The sequence below is a fragment of the Anolis carolinensis genome, chromosome 1, assembly GCF_035594765.1.
Source record: "Anolis carolinensis isolate JA03-04 chromosome 1, rAnoCar3.1.pri, whole genome shotgun sequence".
Lineage (NCBI taxonomy): Eukaryota > Metazoa > Chordata > Lepidosauria > Squamata > Dactyloidae > Anolis > Anolis carolinensis.
In genome coordinates, this window is record NC_085841.1 from 315,652,442 (window position 1) to 315,677,857 (window position 25,416).

The following is a 25,416-nucleotide window of genomic DNA, read 5'->3' on the forward strand; positions in this document are numbered from 1 at the left end:
AGCTACAGCCTGGTAGAACTTGAATAGTAAGTTTGTTAGGCGTTTTGCAGATCTGTTTGAAATATGATGGCTATGAGAACTCTGTACATTTCATAATGTCTCCAATGCAAAAGGAAGATCAACAATAAATCAGCCAACTGGTATTTGTGAAGATGTAGTTGACATTATTGGCAATATTGCAGAAGGAGAGATTATGTATTGAGAAATTTAAGCTTATGTTCTTCCTTCTGAGTCTGTGATGCATAGTCAAACTGTGCCCATAGTTGTAGTATATTGGCAGTCATCCAATCATTTAAAGAATTTTGTACAGTAGACTGTACATTTGATGCTCAATCCAATTATAATTAGTAAATAATTATGTTTGGAGGCCTGTGTACATTTATTAAGGGGTAATTCCCACTGGACAGTCAGCATGGTATAGTGGTTTACGTATTGAATCCAGGATACTGGGAGACCAGGGTTCGAATCCCTGCCCAGCTTTATAAACCCACTAGGTGAGTTTCATAGAATCATAGAGTTGGGAAGGGCCACTAGGGCCATCGTTATGCTTGCTAAAATAGCTTCAAAGTTATTTTTTTTAGATTTATTTTGGAGGGGGGAGCAATCAGAAGGAGAAGGGTTGGGGTTTTTTTTAGTCATGTAACATGTATTTTGTAATTCTGTCACATCTGGTGCATACTGGGTGCATAGCTCTCATTTTATTTATCACTAGAGATTAGGGGTATGCAAAACTTCATTTGTAATTCATTTGTCGTATCTATTTCCTAAGATTTGTACATATGAAGCAACATTGAAAAACACTTTTTGGCCACCCAAAAAACTTAAGATTCAAAACACTGACCTATGGCTTCCGGAAGAGTTATGTAAGTCTTGTAAATGGCTCCAGGTCTCCATCTCAGGTGCCACTTTTCCCCCAAAAGTGCTGGGTTTGATTCCCCCGAAGGGTCCTGAGGAAGATGGTAAGGCTGGAGTGGACGGAGAACTCCTGTTTCTTCCCCCAAAGGGGGCGGCGAGGGGGATTGGGGCGGCTGGGAGAGAGGGATTTTTGGCTGAATGGCTGGACAAGGAAGAAGCCCCTCTGGCACATGGCCGACCCAGAAAGAGACAGACAAGAGACCACACTCACATTGAGGCTTTAACGTGGGAAGCTAGCAGAATTCTGGGAAATGTAGTTTATGGTGGGGCTTTTGAATTCTCTGCCACAGGTCCGCTCCTTCCCAAACTACATTTCCCAGAATTCTGCTTGTTTTGTGCCTCCTCCGTCTTGGTGAAAGTGAGTTGAAATAACCCTGTGAGGTAGGCAAAGTTGAGAGGCAGTAACTCCAAAGTTTACCTAGTAAGTTTCCTATTATTATTGTTATTTCAAAGGCTGGATGGGCATCTGTTGGGGTAGTTTGACTGTGCTTTTCCTGCCTAGTAGAAGAGGATTGCACTGGATGGCCCCTGAGGTCTTCCAGTGAAATAGTATTGTGAAGTTTATGTTGATTAAAATTATCTAAAAATCAGTGGATGTGCAAATCTGTCTGAAACTTGAGAGGAATGATGCCCGGGTTATGTTGTATCATTAAAATAGAAATTCAAGGAGATAGCTCTTGTAGGTTTTTAAATGTTGTTCATAAAAACCTTTTTAAATTCCCAAAAATCAGTGGATGAGTGAAACGTTCTGAAACCCCTTCACTGTTACCGAGGGGATAACAGTGGAAACTGTACCATTGTAGCAAGTTTCATCCTGAGAGGTCTAAAAATGAGGGGGGAAAGCAACAAAATTTTCATTATATAATTATAGTTACGATATTTTAGAATCACTTTAGAAATGACCCCCCCCCCCAAATTTAGCATTGAAACAATTTTTTCATTGATCTTACAGGCTTACTAGAGCTACACAATTTCTAGAAATTTAGAAGCTCTAGAAAAATACTTTTTTTCTGGATATGTTTAAGAAAAAATTGAAAGTTTTATTAAATGGGGGATTTCACATTAGTACTGTACATTTTAGAAATTGAAAGTCATTTTGTTAACTAAGGAACATAAATATGTATTGATTTGATTTGACAAAATAGTATAATAACGATTATAATAATAAATGTTAATTATTTAGAGAAAACCTTTAAATGGAATTGACTTCATTTTTATTACAAATAGAGCTACAAGATCATTAACTGGAAGGTACACTTGAATGGTAGGGTACCTCTTAATTTTTATTTATGCCAATGCATGCAGAGCGGGAGAAAATATTAAAAAGAGGAGCCATCACCATTAACAAAACAAAACGATTTTGTCTCTTCAAGTCCTACATAGTGTCACGCAGACATAAAGAACACATTTCTCTTAAATAAGTGAAGGAAACGAAGTCCAGGGATTGTTGTTATTATCCTGCTTTTATATCTGTGATTGAGACACAAAGCATCTCACAACAATTAAAAAACAGTACAATTTCAAATGTCAATCATATAAATATTAAAACAGAATTAAATATACAACATAGTTAAAATATTTAAAAACAGAATAATTAAAACATCACCCTCCCTCTTAAGAACTTTATTATTTAACAGTCTGTCTGAATAAAAAGATACTAGCCTCCCGCCAGAAGGATAGCAAGGAGGAGTTCATTCTGGCTTGCCTGGGCAGGGAGTTCCAGAATCCAGGGGCTTCCACCGAGAAGGTCCTCTCTTGCGTCCCCTCCAGTTGTGCTTGCGATAGTGATGGGACTGAGAGAAGGGCTTTTCCTGATGATCTCAGGATGTGGGTAGGTTTGTACTGAGAGATAAGATCTGCCAAATAATATTCTGATGTTATATGTACAGTTGATTCTCACTATACAGATTCAATCATAAAAATATTTTCAAAAATCCCAAAAGCAAGACTTGGTTTTGCCATTTTATAGAAGCAACAACATTTTACTATACCATTTTACAGAAAGGAACTTGAGTTTGATATTAACTAGTAGGTCTGGAACTAAGCCCCAGTGAATACGAAGGGACCACTGTACTCTTAAATTAAAATATATAGCTTTTAGAAATTATATAAGGGGAGTAAATATGTGAATAGTTTGTCTTTAAAAATTATTTATCATTCTAAAAGAAAATATCATATTTCCCCCAATTTTTCTTGCTTTGGTTAAAAAAGAGAATATATATCTCTCTCTCACCCTACACCAGTGGTTCTCAACCTGTGGGTCCCGAGATGTTTTGTCCTACAACTCCCAGAAATTCCAGTCAGTTTGCTAGGTTTTCTGGGAGTTGAAGGTCAAAACATCTGGGGACCCACAGGTTAAGAACCACTACCCTACGCCCAGGCATTCACAGTTATGAAGTCTAAAACGCCGCAGTTATTGCTGAGAATGAATTGAGGAAGCTCACCTCAAAAATCTGGACTATGCAGTTTGGAATCAGTGCATACTGTGATGTATAAATGTTAGGGCTCCACAATGATATCATAGAGCTGGTACATTCTTACCTCTCTCCTTGTCAATGGGCCAAATCAAGGGGGAAACATTATGTGATTTGGCCTTAAAAACTATATCATTTTATGTGACTTGCAAAGCTTTCAATGCTAGGGCAACATGGTAACATTTATGCAGTCTTACAATTACAAACAGGCCTTTGAAGGCAACCACAAAGCTAGGTGAAAATGAGTTTGACACCGCTGAATGAGACTAATAATTTAAACATATCCCCCATGTCTTTATATTTCACTACAATAGAGTCTCGGTTATCCGACATAAACAGGCGGGCAGAATGTCGGATAAGTAAAACTGTTGGATAATAGGGAGGGATAGGTCTCCCCTCGCTCGCTCGCTTGCTCATTCACCGGGCCGGGTCCTGGTTCTGCCGCCGCCACCACCACCGTCTTTGCCGCTAAGACCCGGCCCGGTGATGAGTGAGCGAGCCACCAATTCCAGGCTTCTGCTCCTGCCGCCGCTGTTGCCTTTGTAGTCTGCCCTCCTTCCATCTCTCACTCACCAACAGGATCTTAGCGAGGAGCAGGGAGAGGGAAAAAGAAGGCAGGTGAGTGAGTGAGAGAGGGCAGGCCACAAAGGCGACAGCGGCGGCAAAAAGAGGAGCCTGGAAAAGGCAGCTGGGCTCCTGCTTCCACCGCTGGTGTCGCCTTTACAGCCTGCCTGCCTCCCTCCCTTTCTCACTTACTCACGCTTTTTCCCTCTCCCTCCTCCTCGCTAAGACCCGTCAGATAACAAGGAGTGTTGGATGAGCGGAAGTTGGATAACCAAGACTCTACTGTATTAGGAATCTTGGTGCTTATACGTACTTTCTATTTCTTAGTAAATCTACGTATTTTCAATTCATTACCAATTTCTTGTTCAAGGCCTCAATTAAGTTTTAACTAGTAATAACAAGAATTGTAGACCACATTTGTACTGCATTCTAAAAGCAAGCGTAAAACACTTGTTCCTTCTATACTTGGAAACCAGGCTGCAGAAAGGTGTTCTCTAATCCACTCTTTTAAGTGCTTATTATTGGGTGGAAAGATGAATAATTACTTTTTAAAAACAAAGATAATTTTGCTCAGACAGAAATCTAAACAGCATAGAAATTTCAGATACACATTTTAGTGTGTGTTTTTGTATCAAAAATGTGTCTGATTTATTACGGAGTAATTGTATAAAATTCTTATACGGATGAAGTTCTGCAGGTTTTCATGTGAAGTGCATGCCATATTGAAAACAAATGATTTTTTCATTAAATAACTGCACCGTTTATCTATGATTTATGATTAACAGATAATAATTTACATTAATTTCTCCTTTATTTTGAAACCAGGGATTTTGGAGATTATGGCATCTGAAGCCCAAAATGATAGGAAACGGAGCCTATTGTATATTGCGGGTCATCCTGTTGATCTTCCTAGAAAAAGAAGTTCTTGTTCTATTAATGAGAACATGAAGGAGGTAAGCGTTTTCTGTTGCTTTTATAGGTTTTCATCTAAGCAATTTAAGTGTCATTCAGTAGGACACCAATATGAAATTAGAGAAACGTTTACATGTTTAGTTTTCTTGTTCAGCACCAACAAGACACCCTTTGGAGCTGTAAAGGAGTTTCAGTCCTCAATATTAAATTCATGAACAACTTTAAGTGCCCCCTTCATTCATTCACTTACTAGTTTTATGAAACATATTAGTATCTCCAAAGCACGGAACTCATAACTGTGTGTCCTTTTTAAAAGAGATGGAGGCCCAAAATTGTAAATGATAGCTAGAGTAGATCCCATAAAACAATTTGTAAATGATAAGTCAACATTTATGTAAATCCCATTTATTTTACATGTCTACTTGAGGTGGAATTTGCAATTTAATTTAGGCCCAAATCATTATTAGGATTTCTTTTAACCTTCAAATAGTTTATTAGGGATTTGAGATCTTTTTTGTTGTTGTAAGGAATAATTCTACTATACTCTAGTACATTGTACCATTAATTTGTTAAATAAGGTACTGATTAAATCTTGACTTTCTTTTTCTTACATAAAGATTAGCTTCCAGTGGCAACTCAGTGTGAACATTTTATTCATCATTAACATTACCAGAGCTGAACCATGCAAAAATGATTAAGAAGTATTCTTGAGCTTTTGGCTTAGTTTCTGAGTTCTTTTTCCAGGATTGGAAGTGACATGGATCCAAGGAAGGCTCCTGGTAAAAGGAAGGAAGGTGTTTGCTAGTTCCACTTCCCCTAGCACTATCTCCTGTGCTACTCAAGGGCTTCACCAAACTTTCTGATTTTTCAGGGCATGGGGATGCACCAGTTATCAGAGTTTGGCTCAGAGGAAACGTGCAGATAAACTGAAGGAACTGGGGCAAGATATCCAGGGATGAATCTGATATCCACTTACTCTATATACTTCTGTATAAGTCTAGAAATTGTAGTTGAATCACCAAACCCCAAAACCTTAGTCACCTTATTCACAAATCATTGTGAGTACTGCACCTTCATGCTTATCAAAAAAGGAAAAATCCCCTTCTCTGAGTAGGGTGGCAAAGGGCAAGAGCTTAGTTTACTCCAAGAAAACCTAAAAAAACCGCCAACCTCCTGTATTCTTGTCTGGTACTGCTTCTGGTCCTCTGAGGCAAGATTGGTGCTTTCCCATCTCTTCGGGATGAGACTCAACTTATCCATGGGTCATATCTAATTCCATAATTTAATCCCAAAACCTGCCCTTGAGATATACATGAGGTCAATTTATACAATGAGTACATATGATACTTAGTACATTTCTACCCTGGAATACACATATACCTTCAGAAAACAAGAATTCTAAAACCGAAACTGTAAGAATATAACACAGTGCATGTAAAATAAAATAACATTTTGCCAACATAGACACCATAATAAATAGCCATAGTTGTGATTTATCAGCTTACATTTCTTAATCTTTGAGAGGACAAGATTATGAAAATTATACTGAGGTGCTAGTACTTCTAGATGTTACTACTTCCTAGTAATCTGCTGTTACTTTCTCCAGAGCTGTGAACATCTTTCACAAAATTATTCTACCCAGATATTGAATGGAATGGAAAACTGGGGACTGGTTCAAAATACGTTTCAGTGATTGTAGAATGGCATAGCAGTTACTGAACCATAAAATGCCTAATTTGCTCATATACTTATTTCAACAGTGTAGAAATATATTTGTGCTAATTTGTGTAATAATTTTGTATTGGCATCATGCCTTTTTGTATTGACTACATTTTCTGTAAGAGCAATTTGAGATTCTTAAATGAAGTAATCAGTCACTCCAAAGATTATAATTAAAAGTCAGATTTTATGACTGCAGTGTAGTAGTCTTCTATGTAATTACACATGCCAGAGACCGCGGTGATGTGCTTCTCACAAGAGCCATAACAGGTGCCGATGACTGCTGGACAGACCACAGGTTAATCCAATCCACGATGGCTATCAAGATTGTCCCCAAACACAGACTCCAAGGAAGAAAAACAAGGCGCAAAATGAACACCCAAGCCCTTCAGGAGCCCTCCAAATGAGCCCTTCTCCAAACAACACTCAAGGATCATCTACCCACAGGACACCCCGAAAATGTTGAGGAACATTGGAACAAACTGAAGACCTCCATCATCACAGCCTGCGAAGAAACCATTGGATACCAAACTAAGAAACATCAAGACTGGTTTGACGATAACGACAAAGAGATCCAACAGCTAATTGATAACAAAAGGAAAGCCTTCCAAACATGGCAGAGAGACACCAACTGTGCTGCCAAGAAAAAAATCTATGCCAGTGCAAAAGCTGAGGTCCAAAGAAGGACCAGAAAACTCAAGAACATCTGGTGGACAAAGAAGGCTGAAGAAATCCAACACCTTGCAGATACCCATGACGCTCAGGGATTTTTCAAAGCCACAAAGATCATTTACGGACCAAGAAACCATGGCATACAGCCCTATGCTCATCAGATGGAACCAAAATTCCATCATAATTCCAACAACTCCAACAACTCATTGAAAAGGTGTGGGTGACCGAGAAAATCCCAGCAGACTTCAAGGATGACACTATCATCACCCTTTTCAAGAAAGGGGACAGAACACACTGTGGGAAGTATCGCGGTATCTCCCTTCTAACCTCCGCTGGGAAAATTCTCGCAAGAATCCTTGCAAACCGTCTTCCTCCTGTCTCAGAAGAAAGAATCCCAGAATGGCTTCCGTCCCTCCAGAGGAACAGTGGACATGATTTTTACTGCTCGACAGCTCCAAGAAAAATGCAGGAAACAAAATCAACCTCTGTACATGGCATTCATTGACCTTGCAAAGGCATTCGACACAGTGAATCGCAGTGCTCTCCGGACCATCCTCCAAAAAATCTGGTGCCCTGACAAATTTGTGAACATCCTGCGGCTCCTCCGTGATGACATGATGGCAACAGTCTTGGACAGCAACGGCTCCAAAAGTGACCCATTTAAGGTGGAATCAGGTGTCAAGCAGGGATGTGTTATTGCCCCTATCTTATTTTCCATCTTCATTGCTATGATACTTCACCTTGTTGATGGGAAGCTTCCCACCGGTGTGGAAATCATCTATTGGACAGATGGCAAGCTATTTAACCTCCGCAGACTGAAAGCCAAAACCAAGGTCACCACAACATCTGTTATAGAACTCCAATATGCCGATGACAACGTAGTCTGTGCGCACTCAGAAGAAGACCTACAAGCCACTCCAAACACCTTCGCAGAAGCATACTAGAAGCTCGGCCTCTCACTGAACATCGAGAAAACCAAAGTGCTCCTCCAACAGGCACCAGCTAATCCCTCTGCAATGCCAGAAATACAGCTTAATGGTGTAACATTAGAAACCCAGATTTCTGACTCCCAGTGACCAGTTTGAATGAGGAGCACTGGGTGGGTGCCAAGGATCCACAGATATGTGAAACCATAAAGTACATCAGCTGCATCTCCAAATATAGAGGCTCCAAAAAGAACTCATAGCACTTACAAAGGTATATTGAAACTCCACTGTAGCTAGTTCTGCATAAACAAGGTGAGAGGCCATAGAAAATATAGTAAAGTACCCCCATTGTGCTTTATGCAGGAAAGAAACCACTCAGACTGAGTTTGGCTGAGTGAGGGATATGGAGAACTTAGTGACATGCACAAAATAAACTTGGGCAACGGTAATTTAGCTTGTGAGGTTGGACTTTGCATATCCATGACTGAAATATTAGGCAATGGAAATCATTTAGAAATGAGAAGTCAGTTTTCTTTAGCCCACACTATCCATAATGACTAAAAGTAAATGATTTTATTTCAACATAGACATACACTAAAATTTATTTTTATTTATAATTAGCCTTTAAAAAAAACTTACTATAGCATTTAGTTATTTTATGAGTTTAGATATTGCCAGTATATCAAAGTTAAAAATTTCAAATAGTAAGCCATCACAGTGGATTCTTCCTTAGTTGATATTCTGAAGAAATCAACCGCACAATTTTCTTTCTCTTAAGTAATTAGCACTGTTACCCAAGACACACTCTGTGGAAATCCAGTTTAGTCCTTTTCCCTTTCATTAATCAAGAGGAGTAGCATTGGAGCAGTTTTATCACACCTCTGATGTCATAATCCTGCCTCTTGGCATGGATGTCACAGTACCTTGCCCTTTACCTAGATAGAGTAGTCATTAGTGGTTTTGCTCTTTATATAAAAAATTAACTGATTTTACCCGTTATATGCAGCAACTGAAAGAAGGTGAAATTATATAAACAATACATTCAGGAGTTATTCATAACTGTTTTTCATTTGTGCTGTTTCTTTCTAGGGTAAGAAATCTACAAAACATTTGGCTTCTTGCTCAGGCAGGTAAGACTTCCTCTTGTGAATGCTTGTTAGTAGAGATAAAGTTTTCAACATTTATTGAACACATCCAAGAGCAAAACATCAAGAATGATGGTTTGTAGCCAGATAAAGTAAGCGATTGACACATGCAAATATCATGAATGTACAGGGTGTTTCAAAATGATGGACCCAATTTCAAAGCAGTATATTTCATGATGGCAACATGTTACAATTGCATAAAAAGTTACAAACAGTTTATTATTTTTTATTTATTTACAGTATTTACATTCTACCCTTCTCACCCCGAAGGGGACTCAGTGCGGATCACAATGTACATATACATGGCAAACATTCAGTGCCATTAGACATATGACATACAGACACAAAGACACAGAGGCAAATTAACATTTTCCAGCTTCATGGGGATATCCTCGATTCCATCCACAGTGGGAGCTGCTGCTTCATCCACTGTGACACCGAGTCCTTGATGTACTTCCTCATTCTTCCGCACGCTGCTGGACATTTTTATGGTGTCATAAATTAGTTAAATTAGCCTCCCCGCATAAAGCAGTACCTGAATTTACTACTTGCTTAGATCAACAACGAGCTCAGTGGTGATTTATTGCAGCTGGCTGCTAACCAGCTGCGCCACAGCCCAGCTGAATGAGTTTAATGAATGATCAAGTTTTACTAACCATTTTGAGCCAAAATCATAGCTAAAAATTACTCTGCAAATTGAGAATATATCATTAGGCTTTATGTTGCAGGGATGCCATCTTGTTAATGACTGGGTCTAGATGCTGTTTATGGACTAAGAGGCATCAGACAGTGATCATTTGGAACTTTATGGCCTACCCGTTCAAGTGGGTAAGAGTTTAATTCATGTGAGGTTCGTGGTTGCAAATATAGCAATTTTGAAGTGGGTCCATCTTTTTGAAACACACTGTATTTTTTTAAGATTCTGGAAAAGTTCATCACTAAGAGTTTTGTCAAAACAATTAGTGTAATCAGGTTGCCAGTAGATTCCTCCTTAACTTCTGCCGATTGTCCAAAAGTCATTTTGTTAGTTGGATAGTCCAAAAGCTTTTGGAATCATGTTCAGATCTTTATATTTCGATTTTTGAAAGATTTGTTAAACAAAAGTTCTAAAATCAAATATTTATAATGTAGCAATGCATTACTACACAGAAAAAGAGAATCCCCTTTTTGCATGTTTTCTTTTGTAATAACTTCAAAAAAATGTAAATACAGTTTTCCACAGTACCTTCACCCTTTAACATTTGGTAACTGAGAGGAGAGAGCCTAAATTGCATGTTAAGATGTAACTTAGTCACAAAAGCTGTAAATAGTCATCTATATTGATTTATAGAATGTCAAGGATTTTACTGTAATGCATTGTTATCTGTATGATTTTTAGAAATAAAACCATAAAATAAACCTAAAAGACATCCAGATTTGCCATTCACACAAAAGTGACAAAAGGAAGTATTGAAATACAGACTGAAAACTATGTAGTGCTGTCTTCCCTTTTGAAAAAGTAAATGCAGTGTGATCTACAAAAGGACATTGTTGCAATATTGTATAAATGTTTGCTTTTAGTGTGTTATATATCAAAATTCCCACACACATTGTACACAATGTTTAATGTTACAGTAATGAACGAAGAACTCCTTTTGTGTTGCAGAACAACAGTTGGACAAACTGTGATCAGCCCTCATCCTCTGTTCAAAGTAGTATATTGCAGAAGAAAAGTTCACTACTATTCTCCGAAGCCTTCTTTCAGAAAGAAACCACTTTCTAAAGTCAAGAGCCGTGACATGGCAAATAAGGAAAATGAACTGGCATGTGCAGGTAATCTGCCAGCAAAACTGCCTGCTGATGGGCGCACATTCTTGCTGAACTCCAGTGATTCTGGTCGTGCTCAAGCAGAGAGCCCTTCATCAAAATACAGTGGATTTTTTTCAGAGGTATATAAATTTGTATTATTTAAAACAGAACTTTCCAAACTGTGTCATAACATGTCAGTGTGTCAGCTGCTGTGTGTCGAGCAAAAATAATGAGAAACCTTTGAGTTTATGTGAAATATGCAATCATGTATTTTAAAAATATAAATGAAAGATTTTCATGAGATATGTTGTGTCCCCATATATTTCATTATTATAATTTATGTATGTGTCTGTATCTCTTATAAGGGGTTGGTTTAACTTCCAATTTGCTAGTAAAACGGAATTACAGTTTCACAAAATGATATGTCCCCAATTTGAAATGTTTGGAAAGCTCTAGTCTAAAACAATTAAATAACTTTTTTATTATAAAACATTTGATACAACACAGTCAAAACCTTCAGGTAAGTTTACTGACATTCTCTTAAGTGTCCTGTTACATCTTTCAAAGATGTAGCTTTTAGACTTAAGAATGTACTAATGAGACTTGTTATCATTGTAATGAATCTAAAATGCAATGACTCAGTTTGTCATATTGGCGTCTTGTACACTTTTTAAAAAAAAGGACTATTGTCTTGCTCATTATTTTCATTCATTATTTATATGCTACTTTTCTATAAAATATTGCCCAGAGTAGCTTACAACATACCAAATGACTAGTAACAGGAGTAAATGTAACAGCCCAGAGCATAGCATAATTTAACTATAAATGTATAAGTTTAGAAGTTTTAGTCAAAAAATCGAGCCCCACAAAATGGATCAACATTTCCACAGGTCAGTGTGAGTAATGTATCTAACCTCTCTTTTTTTTAAAGAACCATTTCCTTCTTTGAGTAAGAGAGATGCAGGGTAAGAGCTTAGTATGTCCTGGGAGAACCTCCCCCCACACTCTACATCATAGTGCTGCTTCCAGCTTTTTTGAATTCTAATGGGTGAAAACATGGCTGTGGTGCCTGGCCTCCTGTGGTGGCATTGGTGCTTTCCCCTCTCTGCAGAATGCACCTTGACTTATCCATGGGTTATATCAAAATCCATAATTTTGGCCTCAAAACGTGTCCCCAACTTATACACAACATCTGCTTATGCATGAGTATATATTGTAGTTAAAGATAACAAGATCAGTGTTTCTTATAACAGTATTAAAACAACAAAAGCAAAAGTTCCTGGGACAAAGGGATGGGACAACGATAGAAATACAGTGGGCCCTCCATGTCCATGGGAGATTAGTTCCAGAAAACAACACAAATGTTCAGATCCCTTATATAAAGGGATGAAGAGGGAGCTCATTCACACTCTGAAGGCAGCTGCTGTTGCCATCTTGTCCAAATCTCAGCCTCCTCTTAACATTTTGACAATCATTTTCTCCATCATTCTCTCCCTTACCACCCTATCACCCTTATGCATACCCCAAAGGCAGCTGCTGCTCCACACAGAAACCCTAGCCTCCCCATGCTGACAACCAGTGTGTCCCTCTTTCTCTCCCTTGCCACCTGATCCACCCTACCCCTACTATCTTCGTGTGCATTCCAAAGGCAGAAACTGCCACCTCAGTGTGTGCAAACCCCAGCTTTCTTTCCTGCACTTCTTTCCTTCAATGATTTATTTGCCCTCAGCAGGAGAGTGCCACAAAAAGTCTTCCATCATGGCTTTCTTGCAAGCCAAAGTGGAGATGAAACAACTCAAACTAATTTTTTAAAAATATATATTTTTAAAAAATGAATGTTGTATTTTTATTATTATTTTCAATGTTCAGTTAATTGAATCTGCAGATCCATAGCCTGTGCATATGGAGGGATTGCTTCTTTGATAATAGCCTGTCTTCATTTATCTCTCCTTTTCTTTCTACCTGGGAGAGGGAGCATATGTGTACATCTTATTTTAGTTTATTTATTTGGGTCAAACCACTTTTCCTCATGAGAAATTTTAGAAAATAACATAGGTGACTTATAACAAAAAGAAATAAAAGATTTCATATGTAATTGTTGCACCCCAAGGCTGTCTGAGCACCTCAAAACCACACTGGAGCCCGGATTGTAAGCAATCAAGCAGTTTATTGAAGAACACATATATATACAGTAGAGTCTCACTTATCCAACATAAATAGGCCGGCAGAACGTTGGATAAGCAAATATGTTGGATAATAAGGAGGGATTCAGGAAAAGCCTGTAAAACATCAAATTAGGTTATGATTTTACAAATTAAGCACCAAAACATCACAATATACAACAAATTGGACAGAAAAAGTAGTTCAATATGCAGTAGTGCTATGTAGTAATTACTGTATTTACGAATTTAGCACCAAAATATCATGATGTATTGAAAACATTGACTACAAAAATGTGTTGGATAATCCAGAATGTTGGATAAGTGAGTGTTGGATAAGTGAGACTCTACTGTAAGCACAAGCAAATAAATTTCAAAGTCAATGAAGTGGAAGATCCACAGAGCAGAGTACTTAACTGTCTTAAATTATAGTCCATTAAATTCTCTCGATGTTGTAATCCACAACTGGAGCTATTCTAGCCCCACAAAGTTCCAGGAATAGTCCACAAACAGCAACTTCTATGCAAACTTTCTGGTGGTAATACAAGGGGAGAATACTTCTGGAACATGGCCATATAGCCCGGAAAACATACAACAACCCAAAGATATAAATTATTTATTAGATTCCTCCCTCTCTTATTTAGTTTTGTATCAAGGAGATGTTATTCAAAACTTGGGCTTTTAATTTAAATTTGATTGCTCCCATTTCTTAGAAATTGAAATTCTTAAAACTACTGAGTAGGAGTCAGCAGTCTCTAGCACTAAGAGGCACAGCATCTGAACCAGTGGGGGCAGTAGAATGTCTTCCAGGATACAGATATTTGACCATTTTTGGTCTATTGGTGAAACCTCTTGGTACTGAATGTTCCTTTAGAATCCTGCTATAACTAAAATTGTCTTAGAGTGGAAACACAAGAACCATAGCATTCTGTTGTATTTTTAATAGCTGGAGATTCACATGTTGCAGTTGAATGCTATTTTTACTGTCTCGTAGAAAAATAGTATGTACAGATTATACAGATTGTTATTCCACCTGCAAAATACAGTTTACTGTGGTTTCAGGCATTGGGGAGAGGAAGAGAAGGTAACCTAAGTGGAACAAAGCTGAGACATGATGTCTCATTATTTGTAAGGACATCACAATTGTTCACTGTTCAGTAATTATTTGTTTAAAATGATCAGATTATCTAATTGAATATGGTAGCACTGATGAGATGCAAAGTAACAGAGATATAGAATGGCAGATGTTAATTTATGATGATTAAATCATTGTTATGTCTCCTAGGTTTCTGAAGATCATGAAACAATGGCACAAGTTCTCTTCAGTAGAAATCTTCGACTGAATGTAGCTTTGACCTTCTGGAGAAGAAGAAGTATAAGCGAGCTTATAGCCTATTTAGTGAGGTAAAAATGGAGAAAATTAGTAGCATAATCATGTCCACCACTTGCACGGCATTTGTTCGTGAGGGAGTCATATCAGAGAAGGAGCACTGGTAGAGGCTATAGGAGGCATCCATGGACCTTCCATTTATCTTAATCAGCCCAGTGCTGCTTTCATACATGTCCATAAATAAGATGTGATGGACAAAGGGGACTCTCCTTAGATGCCATTTCCTATGATTTGTGTGTTTGTAAAATAAGAAAGGAGACAACATTGGTTTTTATCTTGTTGTACTAAAAATTTTGTGCAAGCTCCTCAGAGAATGATCTTAAAAGTCTAAAGTCTAGAATTATTACAGAAAAATGGTATCTAATGCATTTTTCACTAATGTTTCTAGGATACAAGATCTAGGTGTGATGGTAGACTGCCTTCCTGTTCTGACCAGCAGGTAAAAAAAAAGTTGTAGGGGAGGGAGTGTGTGGACTTCAGATTTAAAAAGAGTAAATTCATGAATACTGACACTGCCTTCTTTCAGTTTACAGGAAGAAAAACCATATATTTCTGTTGGCTGCTGTGTAGACCTTCTACCATTAGTAAAATTAATGCTTAAAAGCAAATTTGAAGAGTAAGTCAAATATAGTTATCTTGTGAATATTTAGATGATAAAAATGTTGATCTTTTTCAATCAGATGTTAAGTCTATTAAGTTTGATACGTAGAATTACCTGGCTGGATTAAGATATCAGATCATATACGATTCTCCCTTGTGCTAAAAAATGTGTAGTTATTCACTTGTCTACATGCACATTCTCAGTCTTTCTCACTTGTATATTTATTTATTTATATTTATTTACAGCATTTATATTCCGCCCTTCTCACCCCGAAGGCAACTCAGGGTGGATCACATTACACATATAGGCAAACATTCAATGCCTTTTAACATAGAACAAAGACAAACAAACATAGGCTCCGAGCGGGGCTCGAACTCATGACCTCCTGGTCAGAGTGATTCATTGCAGTTAATTGGAGCTGGCTTGCTCTCCCACCTGCGCCACAGCCCGGGCTGTGTTACATTTGCTGTAACACATTAAATACAGTCATGGTGAATGTGACCACAACATTCAATGGATAATGTAGCCATTTAGTCTAAACGAGGGATGGCCAAAGTAGTTTGTGGGCTTTAATATAGACATCCAAGCCAATATGTCAAAAAAATCAAACAATGTTGACAGCTTTTCCAAAGACCATTTTCCCACTCAGACAATTGCAGCGTTCTTTGTCCTACTTGTTGGAATTTTGTCCCACAGTCTTTTGAGGATTAAAATTTTGTATTTGACTGGCAACCCTCATTGCATTATAAAAATATTAGACTTGAAAAATCCTTCATAAAACAAGAAATGCCTCTGAAGGCCAGGAAGGATGGCACCAGGAAGATATAAACAAAATGCCCTCTTCTCTTCCCCCTTTCCCATGCTAGTCTCTTCTTTTGTGTGTGTGTGAAGAAATATTACTTGAATTAACTGATTTCTTCTCAAGTTTCAATTCTCTCTTAGCCTCTTTTGTAACACACCTCAAAAATTGTTTCAGATATGTCATCGTTGGTTTAAATTGGCTCCAGGCTGTAATTAAGAGATGGTGGTCAGACCTCTCTGCCAATACTGAAAAGATAGAGGATGGGTAAGTTATAAACCTTTAAGTTCAATAGCTGCCACAGTGTACTTGACTGCTATGTAATTATATACCCATGCTTTTCTTTTATAGAAATATTCAAATTTTAAAAGAACAGTTAAGTGGATTGTGGAAACAAGAAAATCATCTTACTTTGGTTCCAGGATATACGGGTAATATAGCAAAGGTAATGTATTCATTGTGATGACAAATAGTAAAATAATAAATCTGTGTTAAAGCTACATGACCTGACTTAAAATATAGTTATAGTGACTTGCTGTGATATGGATTTTTATTTTGAAGTCTCTGTTGGGTCTCCAATATCAGCATTTTGGCGTAGTTTATTGATATGGGCATGAGCCTATACATCCTGGGATTTCTTATTGTTTAAAAAAAAATATGAAATTTCTGCTGCTGTGCCTTTTTACAATTACAGAGGGCCACTGAGAACTTTAGCTAAATGAAGCGGGATCATTTCATTGGTCAATGTCCTTTCAAAATATGATCTCCAAGTATATTATTGGGAAGTCCTTCACTTCATTAAGTGACTGCAGAAGGACCAATAAGTTCAAGTGGTACCCTTTTCTTGGAATTCCACCTCTGCTATATGTCATGAATTGCTGTTTGAACAAATATGTTTTATCTTCTGCTTTTTAGGATGTGGATGCTTATTTATTACAGCTGCACTGACGTTCCTGGAGGACACAATTATATGTGTATGCACTACTGTGTGCTGGCTGCCAAGAAAAAGCCCTTCAAGTAACACTGAACTGTGTACTATTTCCAAAAGGACTTCTCTTCTGGAAACCGTCTGACAGAAGAGGATATTAGAAGATCAGACTGTGTAATGCAACCACTAAAAAACCATCTGCTTCACATTGAAGTGGAAAAAAATCAAATAGGAGCTACTTTTACTTCAGTGAGGTGAAAGTGCACTATGAAAACTGTATGTATGCCTTTGCTGCATTTGGGATTTGTCCGGCTATCTGCTGAAGTTGTGAAAGTGTTTCTGCAACGTAATTGTATAAAAGAGCAAAACATATTTGTGAAGAAAGAATGGCAGAACCCGTTACTAGGAACCACAGGAGACTAGTCACCATAAATATTTTTTAAACATTGTTTTTCATATGAACTGTAAAATGTGTTTATAGCCAAGATATGTTACAATTTTGCGATTTTACTGTACTGAAATTTTGAAATGTGTGTCTGCTATATTAATCAAGATATTAAAGATTATTTTTGTTGCACTACTGAGAAACTGTATATAGCAAGAGGCCTTAACTACTAGTATTGCAAATAGCCAATATATATTAAGATATCATATAACCAATATATTAAGATACATATAGAAGGATGGAAACCCTTTATTGAAATCAGGGCGTTTACACAAATTGTATACAAACCATTTTGACAAAATTTGCACACTTAAATATATTTATGTGGATGTTTCCACTGACTACTTTACCTATTGACCTAATTGTAAGAGGATACAAAAAATACAGGCGTGGAGAAAAAATGATGGCCAAATTCAGAAAAATAGTGAAGGTGTACACCTAGAATGTTTAGTACCTAAAGTTTCTAATATATTATGTTTATCATTTAAATTGCCTTCAGTTGCATAAACATACTAGGCAATACTATTGTTTTAAATTAAGTTTGGATAACTATCTGGGTCTCCTAACTTATTCAGAACCTCTTCTGTTGTACTTAAATATATATATAACTCCTGCTCTAGAAATGTTTACAGCCAGGGTAGGCCTGTGCTTTTCAGATTTAACTCCGCATCTGCTACCTCCTCTAACAAATGTTGCTGCAGCTCTTGCAAATGTAGTTGCCATATGGCCATATTCCTAACTTAACATTTAAACTTAACTGGAATATGAATGCAATACAGCCAGTGCAAAAGTTTACATTATATTTTGTTTTTACTAATTTGTGATATTTTAGTTCAACCTGCTGTGGCTTATCAGCTATATTAGAAAGCAAAATGGCTTGATGGGATTATGGGATGGCACTTGTATTTCATGTAAGTAGTAAATGTTTGTCCAAATAAAATTATCTAAAGTGCCAGCTGTGCACTAAAACAAACTGAAATGTATTTTTGCAAGATACCAGTCAAGTTGAGAATTGGATTTTACTTTGATATTTGAATATGTCTTGAGATTATATTTGAACTGCTGCTCTGATGAACGGCAGTATCTTATACAGGGAACCTCTTCTCATATCCCCAGGTTATTACAGTGCTAGCCAAAAGAAAGAGGCCAATACCTCTGCCTAGACTTTCTATGCTCATTTTCCCAAAGTTACTTCCAAGTTTCTGTAAATCAAGAAATTGAATAAAAGTCTTTTTTTGTTGTTTTGGTTTATGAACCCTTGTTACTGTGAGAAGTGTGGCAGAGCCAAAGCAAATTACTCCTAGATCTTGCATTTATAAAATGTTTTTGCAATATAACAGATCGGATAAGACCAGGTATATGAAAAAAATCAGTAGTATCTTGGAATTAGAACATGTTAAGTGAGTGATTAAAACCAGATGTTCTCTCTTGTGTTGCAGTATCTCAACTATGTGCTCAAACTAATGTCAGCCTGCCAATAACACAATATAGGGGCAACAAAGAAGTCCTAATACATAGACAATCATTATTGCATTAGTGGTATTGTATGTCCATCATGGAAAAAACAGAATTAGGAATATGTAGTGATACACAAAAAACAGATATTATTAGATTTAACTTTTAGATGTATAGGGAGTTGATTTATAGATATTCTGGTGAGTTACACACAAGATGGATCTAGCCTATACTTTTGAACCTACACTGCATGTAGTGTAGTTGTCTCTCCACTTTCATTGGGAGGGGAAGTTTACAGGCAAAGTGGAAAAACAGTGAACATCTCCAGGGAGAAATGAGATGCCGCCACTGCAGTCCCAGCCTGCCCCATATGCCATTTCATATAGCATGCAGATCCCAGTTCCTTTTCTTCTCACAAATAATCAAAATCATAAGTGTGAAATTGAGAAAATTGAGGTGACAGAAACTAAGCGATCTGCTATAAATATATTCACAGTTGCTTTAAACTAAAGGTCCATTTGCTATCATCAATGTGAATTACTTAAAAAGCACTTGCTTGTCTTTTGACATACTTTGAAACTTCATGTCCTGCATATATAGTTTGAATTTATGATGAAGTAGCAGATATGTGAGGTAGCAACTTATAACTTATTTGAAAATGATACATCTTTCACAATCCTCCATGTGGAATGTGACACTGCTGTACAAAACTGACCCTGAATATTTTCTGCTGTCTCTAAGACAATTACAAACTAGTGTTCTTTGTTCCCTAAAGAGTGAATGAAGGATTGCTTGGTCAATCTTCAAAGGTTAGTATACAGAACATGATGGAACTACTGGTCTCATTTTCATATTCTAGTATTGCTGAACTAAAGATTGTCCTTTAAAAAGCTAAGAAATGTAATTAGGAAAGGTAAGTTTTTCACACTGGTTCTCGGTATTAAAAACTTGGGTTTTCCAGCATAATTATAATGTGTGAACTACATATTCCTCTTGCCAAACTTGTACCTCATGCTTACTCCAAAATCATTTTTTTTACTTTTAAAAAAACAAAAGCCAGTGACCCACTCTCCTTTTTAGGATACCATTTTACCATGTTTGTCCCACTCCATCAGTGTTTTCAGCCCAGAAGAATTCCTTAAAAACTAGGACAAAGCCTTAAAAAACAAGCCAGAAGTAATGTCTTCTTTAAAAGAGAATTCTCATTCTAAAATTGGCTTTGGCCTCTAAAGCCACTATGGAATTGCCCTTGGATTTGAGAGAGTTCAGTTGTTACCTAAACATCTCCAACAGATGTCCATCCATTGCTGTCTTCCCATTAAGCATGGACATTCTTCACATGACTGAGGGCCCTGCTTTTTTCATTTCCCTATCACATGGTGAGTGTCCATGCATAAAGGATGTTCTATTCAGACTTGTTGCTCTCCACATTAGCCTCAGGAGATAGGATTAGTTGAACATGTTTTAGGACTTCTTGTTAATTCCATTTTGAGCAAAGAATGGCCTGCTGCCATTTTCCACCCACTCCTTCATTTGGCTTTCTTGTGAAAGTTGCTGACCTTATAAAATATTTTTTAACGTAGTTGTGCTCAAGCACCACATGCAATAATGGGTTTTGTTTTTTTTTTACATTTTCCCTTTTATATATAAAGGCATCAATTTGAATTTCATTCAGGTTTTTTATCGTGTCACATCTATTGTTCAATGAAGTTGTGACAGACTTGTAAAGACACTCCTCTCTGCTTTTTCCTCTTTGGGAAACACACCATCTGGCTCAAAAGAACATTGATAATCTGACCTAAAGAAAGAACATGTAATTGATTTGTTTCAGGATATCTCACACATAGCCTTCTGTGTGTTGATCTGCTAGTGGACAAAGATCATGGACAGAAAAATTACCTCTGGCTTCCCATGTACAGTACACCAGTCAGAGCAATCATTGAGAGCAGATGGGGAGGGCAAGAGGGGAAATTCAATTACTTGAAGTATGCTTGCAAGAAATGATCTCCCGTTTCTATCTTGCCCACTGAAGTTATGCAAGTGCCCATCTATCTCCAACTATAATTCTAAGACTGAAATCTAGAAGACCATAATAAGGAAATCTTAGAGGCATGCATCTTTGGATTATCTGCTATTTTTTAAATGGATTGTTTTTATTTATTTGTTGGATAGCCTAAAAGTAGCATCTTCTTGTCTATAAACCTTCTATCCAACTGACAAAAAGTTGTAGTCACGCCTAGTGCATTGGTTTCTCCAGAATGCTCCTATTTGTGTCCATATAATCTAGAAGAATGGAAGGGGAAAGAAAAATAAGTGTTAGTGGGGGGAACAACTACTTTCCACCTCAGGAGGGTTCCCAAACTTTTCAGAAAGCTGAGAAAAGACTCTTAGTTTCACATTTGTACCTAAACAGACATTGAGGAATCTCAGCCAGAAACTACGCCATTATCATGGAACAACACAGAATTGCAAAGAAGACTTGTGTAAGGCTATATCTCTTTCTTACATAATCTGAATACTGAATTATGAGCAGCTGATATTAGAATGTCAGTATTAAAATTCTGGAAACTAGATAACAAAACTTGTATGGAACTGATATATGTGGATTATCTTGAAGATGAGTACACTTCTATCTGGAAGGTGATCCTTATGACATACAGATCTAATAATTGTCAGTGTGACAGCTACTTATAGGCTGCAGTTTGTGCTATTATATTAGTTTATTAAAGCAAACCAGAGGAATATCTTGCACTGAAATTAAGACTTTAGCAGAGATCTGATAGGAGCTTGATGTATAAGAAAATCGATAGTCCATAATATTTTTAAAAGGACATGTTTTTCAGGACTTTGGTATAATTTCCATCCCATGAATTTATAAGAAAAGATTAAAAAACAGAACCAAAAAACAATGTACTTCTTGGGGGGGGGGAAAGAATTGTGTTAAAATTTCCTCAAGAATAATATGGCAGAAGACAATTATGCAAAAAAGACAATAAAATGCCAAATCGTTTCTTCTGTTGTAGCTGTTACAACAGAGACTTGCAACTTTCCAAACACTATCAAATTCCATTATATTTAGTTCTCTTAATGGTTATCTAATTAAAATAGTAATAGTAAAATATCTATGCTTATCTAAATGACAAAAAATGAAAACAAAAAAAGAAATTGTTAGAAAAAATAATTGCTTGTAAGCTCAGAAAATTAGATTTGCATGCTTCTGTTTTCATCATAAAATAGCTCAGTGGCACCAAAGATGTTACTTTGCGCATAAAGAAGTTTTCTATCTGTCCCAGAGAATCTAGCAGGTGTTACAATAGGAATTTAAATATCTGGAATAAAAGAATATATTTTATATATATACCGACCTGCACCTATTCTGGACTGCTTTCAACAAGGAATACAACAGCCACACTTTTCATTATTCACCTGTTATGGTTTCATAATTGTATTGCAAAATGAAATTATTTATAAAGTACGAAATGAATGACCACCATCCATGGACAGGCTGCTGTGTTGGATTACATGTTAACCCCCCAGAAATTAGGATTTGCCATACAATGTATTTGGATTACTGAATATCTGCCTCATGTGCTGGCCTAATTTGTGTAATGTGAAGGATCATAATGTAAAGACATTCCCAGGAAAGGAAGTGCACTCAAAAAGTGACTCTAATAATCTACTTACCATACTACAGTAATAATTATGTTGAGTGCTAATTGTTCATGCAGGTCAGAAGATCAGCTCCAGAATTCCACATGAAGCTTCTTTATTAGTATTAAATTAATGTGAGTTTTACATGCTTGGCTTTGATTTCCTTAGGCTTAGTTTTACCCTCACAAATCTTTGACTGATACTGACTTTTATTAAGCCTCCACAGCCATAATCACATCCAAAACCATTTCTAGCACGGATGTGAGAAACAGAAAAGGGCACTTCCTTAGCCACAGCAGAAGCAACACCAGAGGCTCTGATAAAGTCTGTTGTTACATTCGGATAATTTCCAGGCAATCACAGCCTCGGGAGCAAACTGTCATATAGAAAGGATACCAAAGAGACAGCTCTTTTAACTTTAAATCTGGGAAGTGCGTTTCTGCAGTCAATCAGGCATCCCTGGCTGAGTTTGATTACTGCAGTGAGCTATTGCCTTAAAGCAAATCACAGCCTTTGCACTTGCCATTGCATGTAAAGGCCTTATAACATTTGCCGTATCATTTGTATCTGCCATAAAGGATACTTATTTTATTTATCGTGTCAGAAGCGAATTGAGGGTACAATTATAATGTATTTTTTAAAAAACACAAAGTTTAAAAATTGACTTTATACTAGATTTCCTTTGACCAGAAGCTAGCCACTTTAAGTGCCTCTGGTGTCGCTATGAGAATGTCCTTCATTGTCCGTATAGCAGGGCTCAGGCTACATTGTAGTAAATGGTCTGTCGTCTGCTCTTCACACTCGCATGTCATGGACTCCACTTTATAGCCCCATTTCCTAAAATTGGCTCTGCATCTTGTGATGCCAGAGTGCAGTCTGTTCAGTACCTTCCAAGTCACCCAGTTTTCCGTGTGCCCAGGAGGGAGCTTCTCATTCAGTATCAGCCACTGATTGAGGTTTTGTGTTTTAACTTGCCACTTTTGAACTCTCGCATGCTGAGATGTTCCTGTGAGTGTCTCTGTAGGTTTTAGAAAGCTGTTTCTTGATTTAAGGCATCTGCATGCTGGCTGATACCCTAACAGGATGGGCCGGAGATGTCCATACCTTGGTCCTTTCATTATTGGCTGCTACTTCCTGGTGATGCAATACCGGCCAAACAGTTTCTCCAGTGATGTAGAGTGTAAACATCATGTGATGATGCAGCATGTCTCATTAAGAGCCACATCCACTGTTTTAATGTGGTGAGATGTGTTCCACACTGGGCATCCATATTCAGCAGCAGAGTAGTAAAGTGCACGGGGAGATGTCTTCACTGTATCCCCAGGTTGTGCCAGTCAGCTTTCGTATGATATTATTTCTAGCACCCACTTTTTGCTTGATATTCAAGCAGTGCTTCTTGTAGGTCAGAGCACAGTCCAGGGTAACTCCCAAGTATTGGTGTGTTGCGGTGCTCCAGTGGGATCCCTTCCCAGGTAATCCTCAGAGCTCGAGATGATTGTCTGTTCTTAAGGTGAAAAGCACACGTCTGCATTTTAGATCTAGAATCATAGAATCATAGAATAGTAGAATTGGAAGAGACCTCATGGGCCATCCAGTCCAACCCCCCCCCCCCCCCCCCCCGCTAAGAAGCAGGAAATCACATTCAAAGCACCCCCGACATATGGCCATCCAGCCTCTGCTTAAAAGCCTCCAAAGAAGGAGCCTCCACCACAGCCCGGGGGAGAGTTTTCCACTGTCGAACAGCTCTCACAGTGAGGAAGTTCTTCCTGATGTTCAGGTGAAATCTCCTTTCCTGTAGTTTGAAGCCATTGTTCCGTGTCCTAGTCTGCAGGGCAGCAGAAAACAAGCTTGCTCCCTCCCCCCTATGACTTCCCCTCACATATTTGTACATGGCTATCATGTCTCCTCTCAGCCTTCTCTTCTGCAGGCTAAACATGCCCAGCTCTTTAAGCCGCTCCTCATAGAGCTTGTTCTCCAGACCCTTAATCATTTTAGTCAGATTTGGATGGATTAGGAATCAGCTAGTTTCCCCTGTAATAGGCAGTAAGAGCACCTAAAACTTTGGAGAGCTTCTGTTCAAGCATTTCAAAGCCCCCTGCTAGAGCGGTGATGGCACAATTGTCAGCATAGATGAAACATTCTGTCCCTTCTGGCAGTAGCTGATCATTTGTGTAAATGTTAAACACTGATGGCGTAAGCACGCTCCCCTGAGGCAGGCCGTTCTTCTGTTTTTGCCATCTGCTTCTCTGGCCCTGGCATTCAACAAAAAAGCTCCTGTTATGTAGCAGATTTCCTATGAAGTGGGTGAGGTGGTAGTTCTTTGTGATATTGTAAGTTTTTCTCAGGAGATGATGATGATTTACAATGTCAATCACAACTCCTAAGCTGCTGACATGTCTATGAAGGCAGCTTTTGTAATCTGCTGCCTTTCAAAACCATATTCTACTTGAAGACGTGGATGTTTCAACGTGCTTTTGAACAATAGGTCAGTTAGTAATTTATTCCTGCCCAGTCTTAATTGTTTACAGCCCTGATCTCAAGCATTTTACTCCCACTTCTAATTTTACTGTCCTGCATTTTGCACATGCCTGCCCCTTCCTTATAATTACTAATAGCCCCACCTTTCAGTTTCGATACCCACTGATGTATTTTATGATGTTTTATTTTATTGCTCAACTGTTTTAATTATATTGTTGTGTGTGTTAAAGCACTGAGCTGCTGAACTTGCAGACCGAAAGGTCCCAGGTTCAAATCCCGGGAGCAGAGTCAGCGCCCGCTGTTAGCTCCAGCTTCTGCCAACCTAGCAGTTTGAAAACATGCCAATGTGAGTACATCAATAAGTACCGCTCCGGCGGGAAGGTAACGGCACTCCA

At 37.8% G+C, this 25,416-nt stretch overlaps 1 protein-coding gene across 2 annotated transcripts in view; it reads left to right on the forward strand.

The window, feature by feature from the left end:
- Positions 1-18,678, forward strand: part of katnbl1 (katanin regulatory subunit B1 like 1) — a 32,894-nt gene extending 14,216 nt beyond the window's left edge. For both annotated transcript variants that reach the window (XM_003214488.4, XM_008103334.3), the window contains exons 2-10: positions 4,779-4,906; positions 9,272-9,312; positions 10,973-11,255; positions 14,560-14,678; positions 15,053-15,103; positions 15,191-15,280; positions 16,242-16,331; positions 16,416-16,509; positions 16,980-18,678. In XM_003214488.4, coding sequence (XP_003214536.1) covers positions 4,793-4,906; positions 9,272-9,312; positions 10,973-11,255; positions 14,560-14,678; positions 15,053-15,103; positions 15,191-15,280; positions 16,242-16,331; positions 16,416-16,509; positions 16,980-17,012 — 915 coding nt within the window. In that variant the 5' untranslated portion in view covers positions 4,779-4,792 and the 3' untranslated portion in view covers positions 17,013-18,678. The remainder of the gene's footprint in view (positions 1-4,778; positions 4,907-9,271; positions 9,313-10,972; positions 11,256-14,559; positions 14,679-15,052; positions 15,104-15,190; positions 15,281-16,241; positions 16,332-16,415; positions 16,510-16,979) is intronic.
- The last annotated feature ends 6,738 nt before the right edge of the window (positions 18,679-25,416 follow it).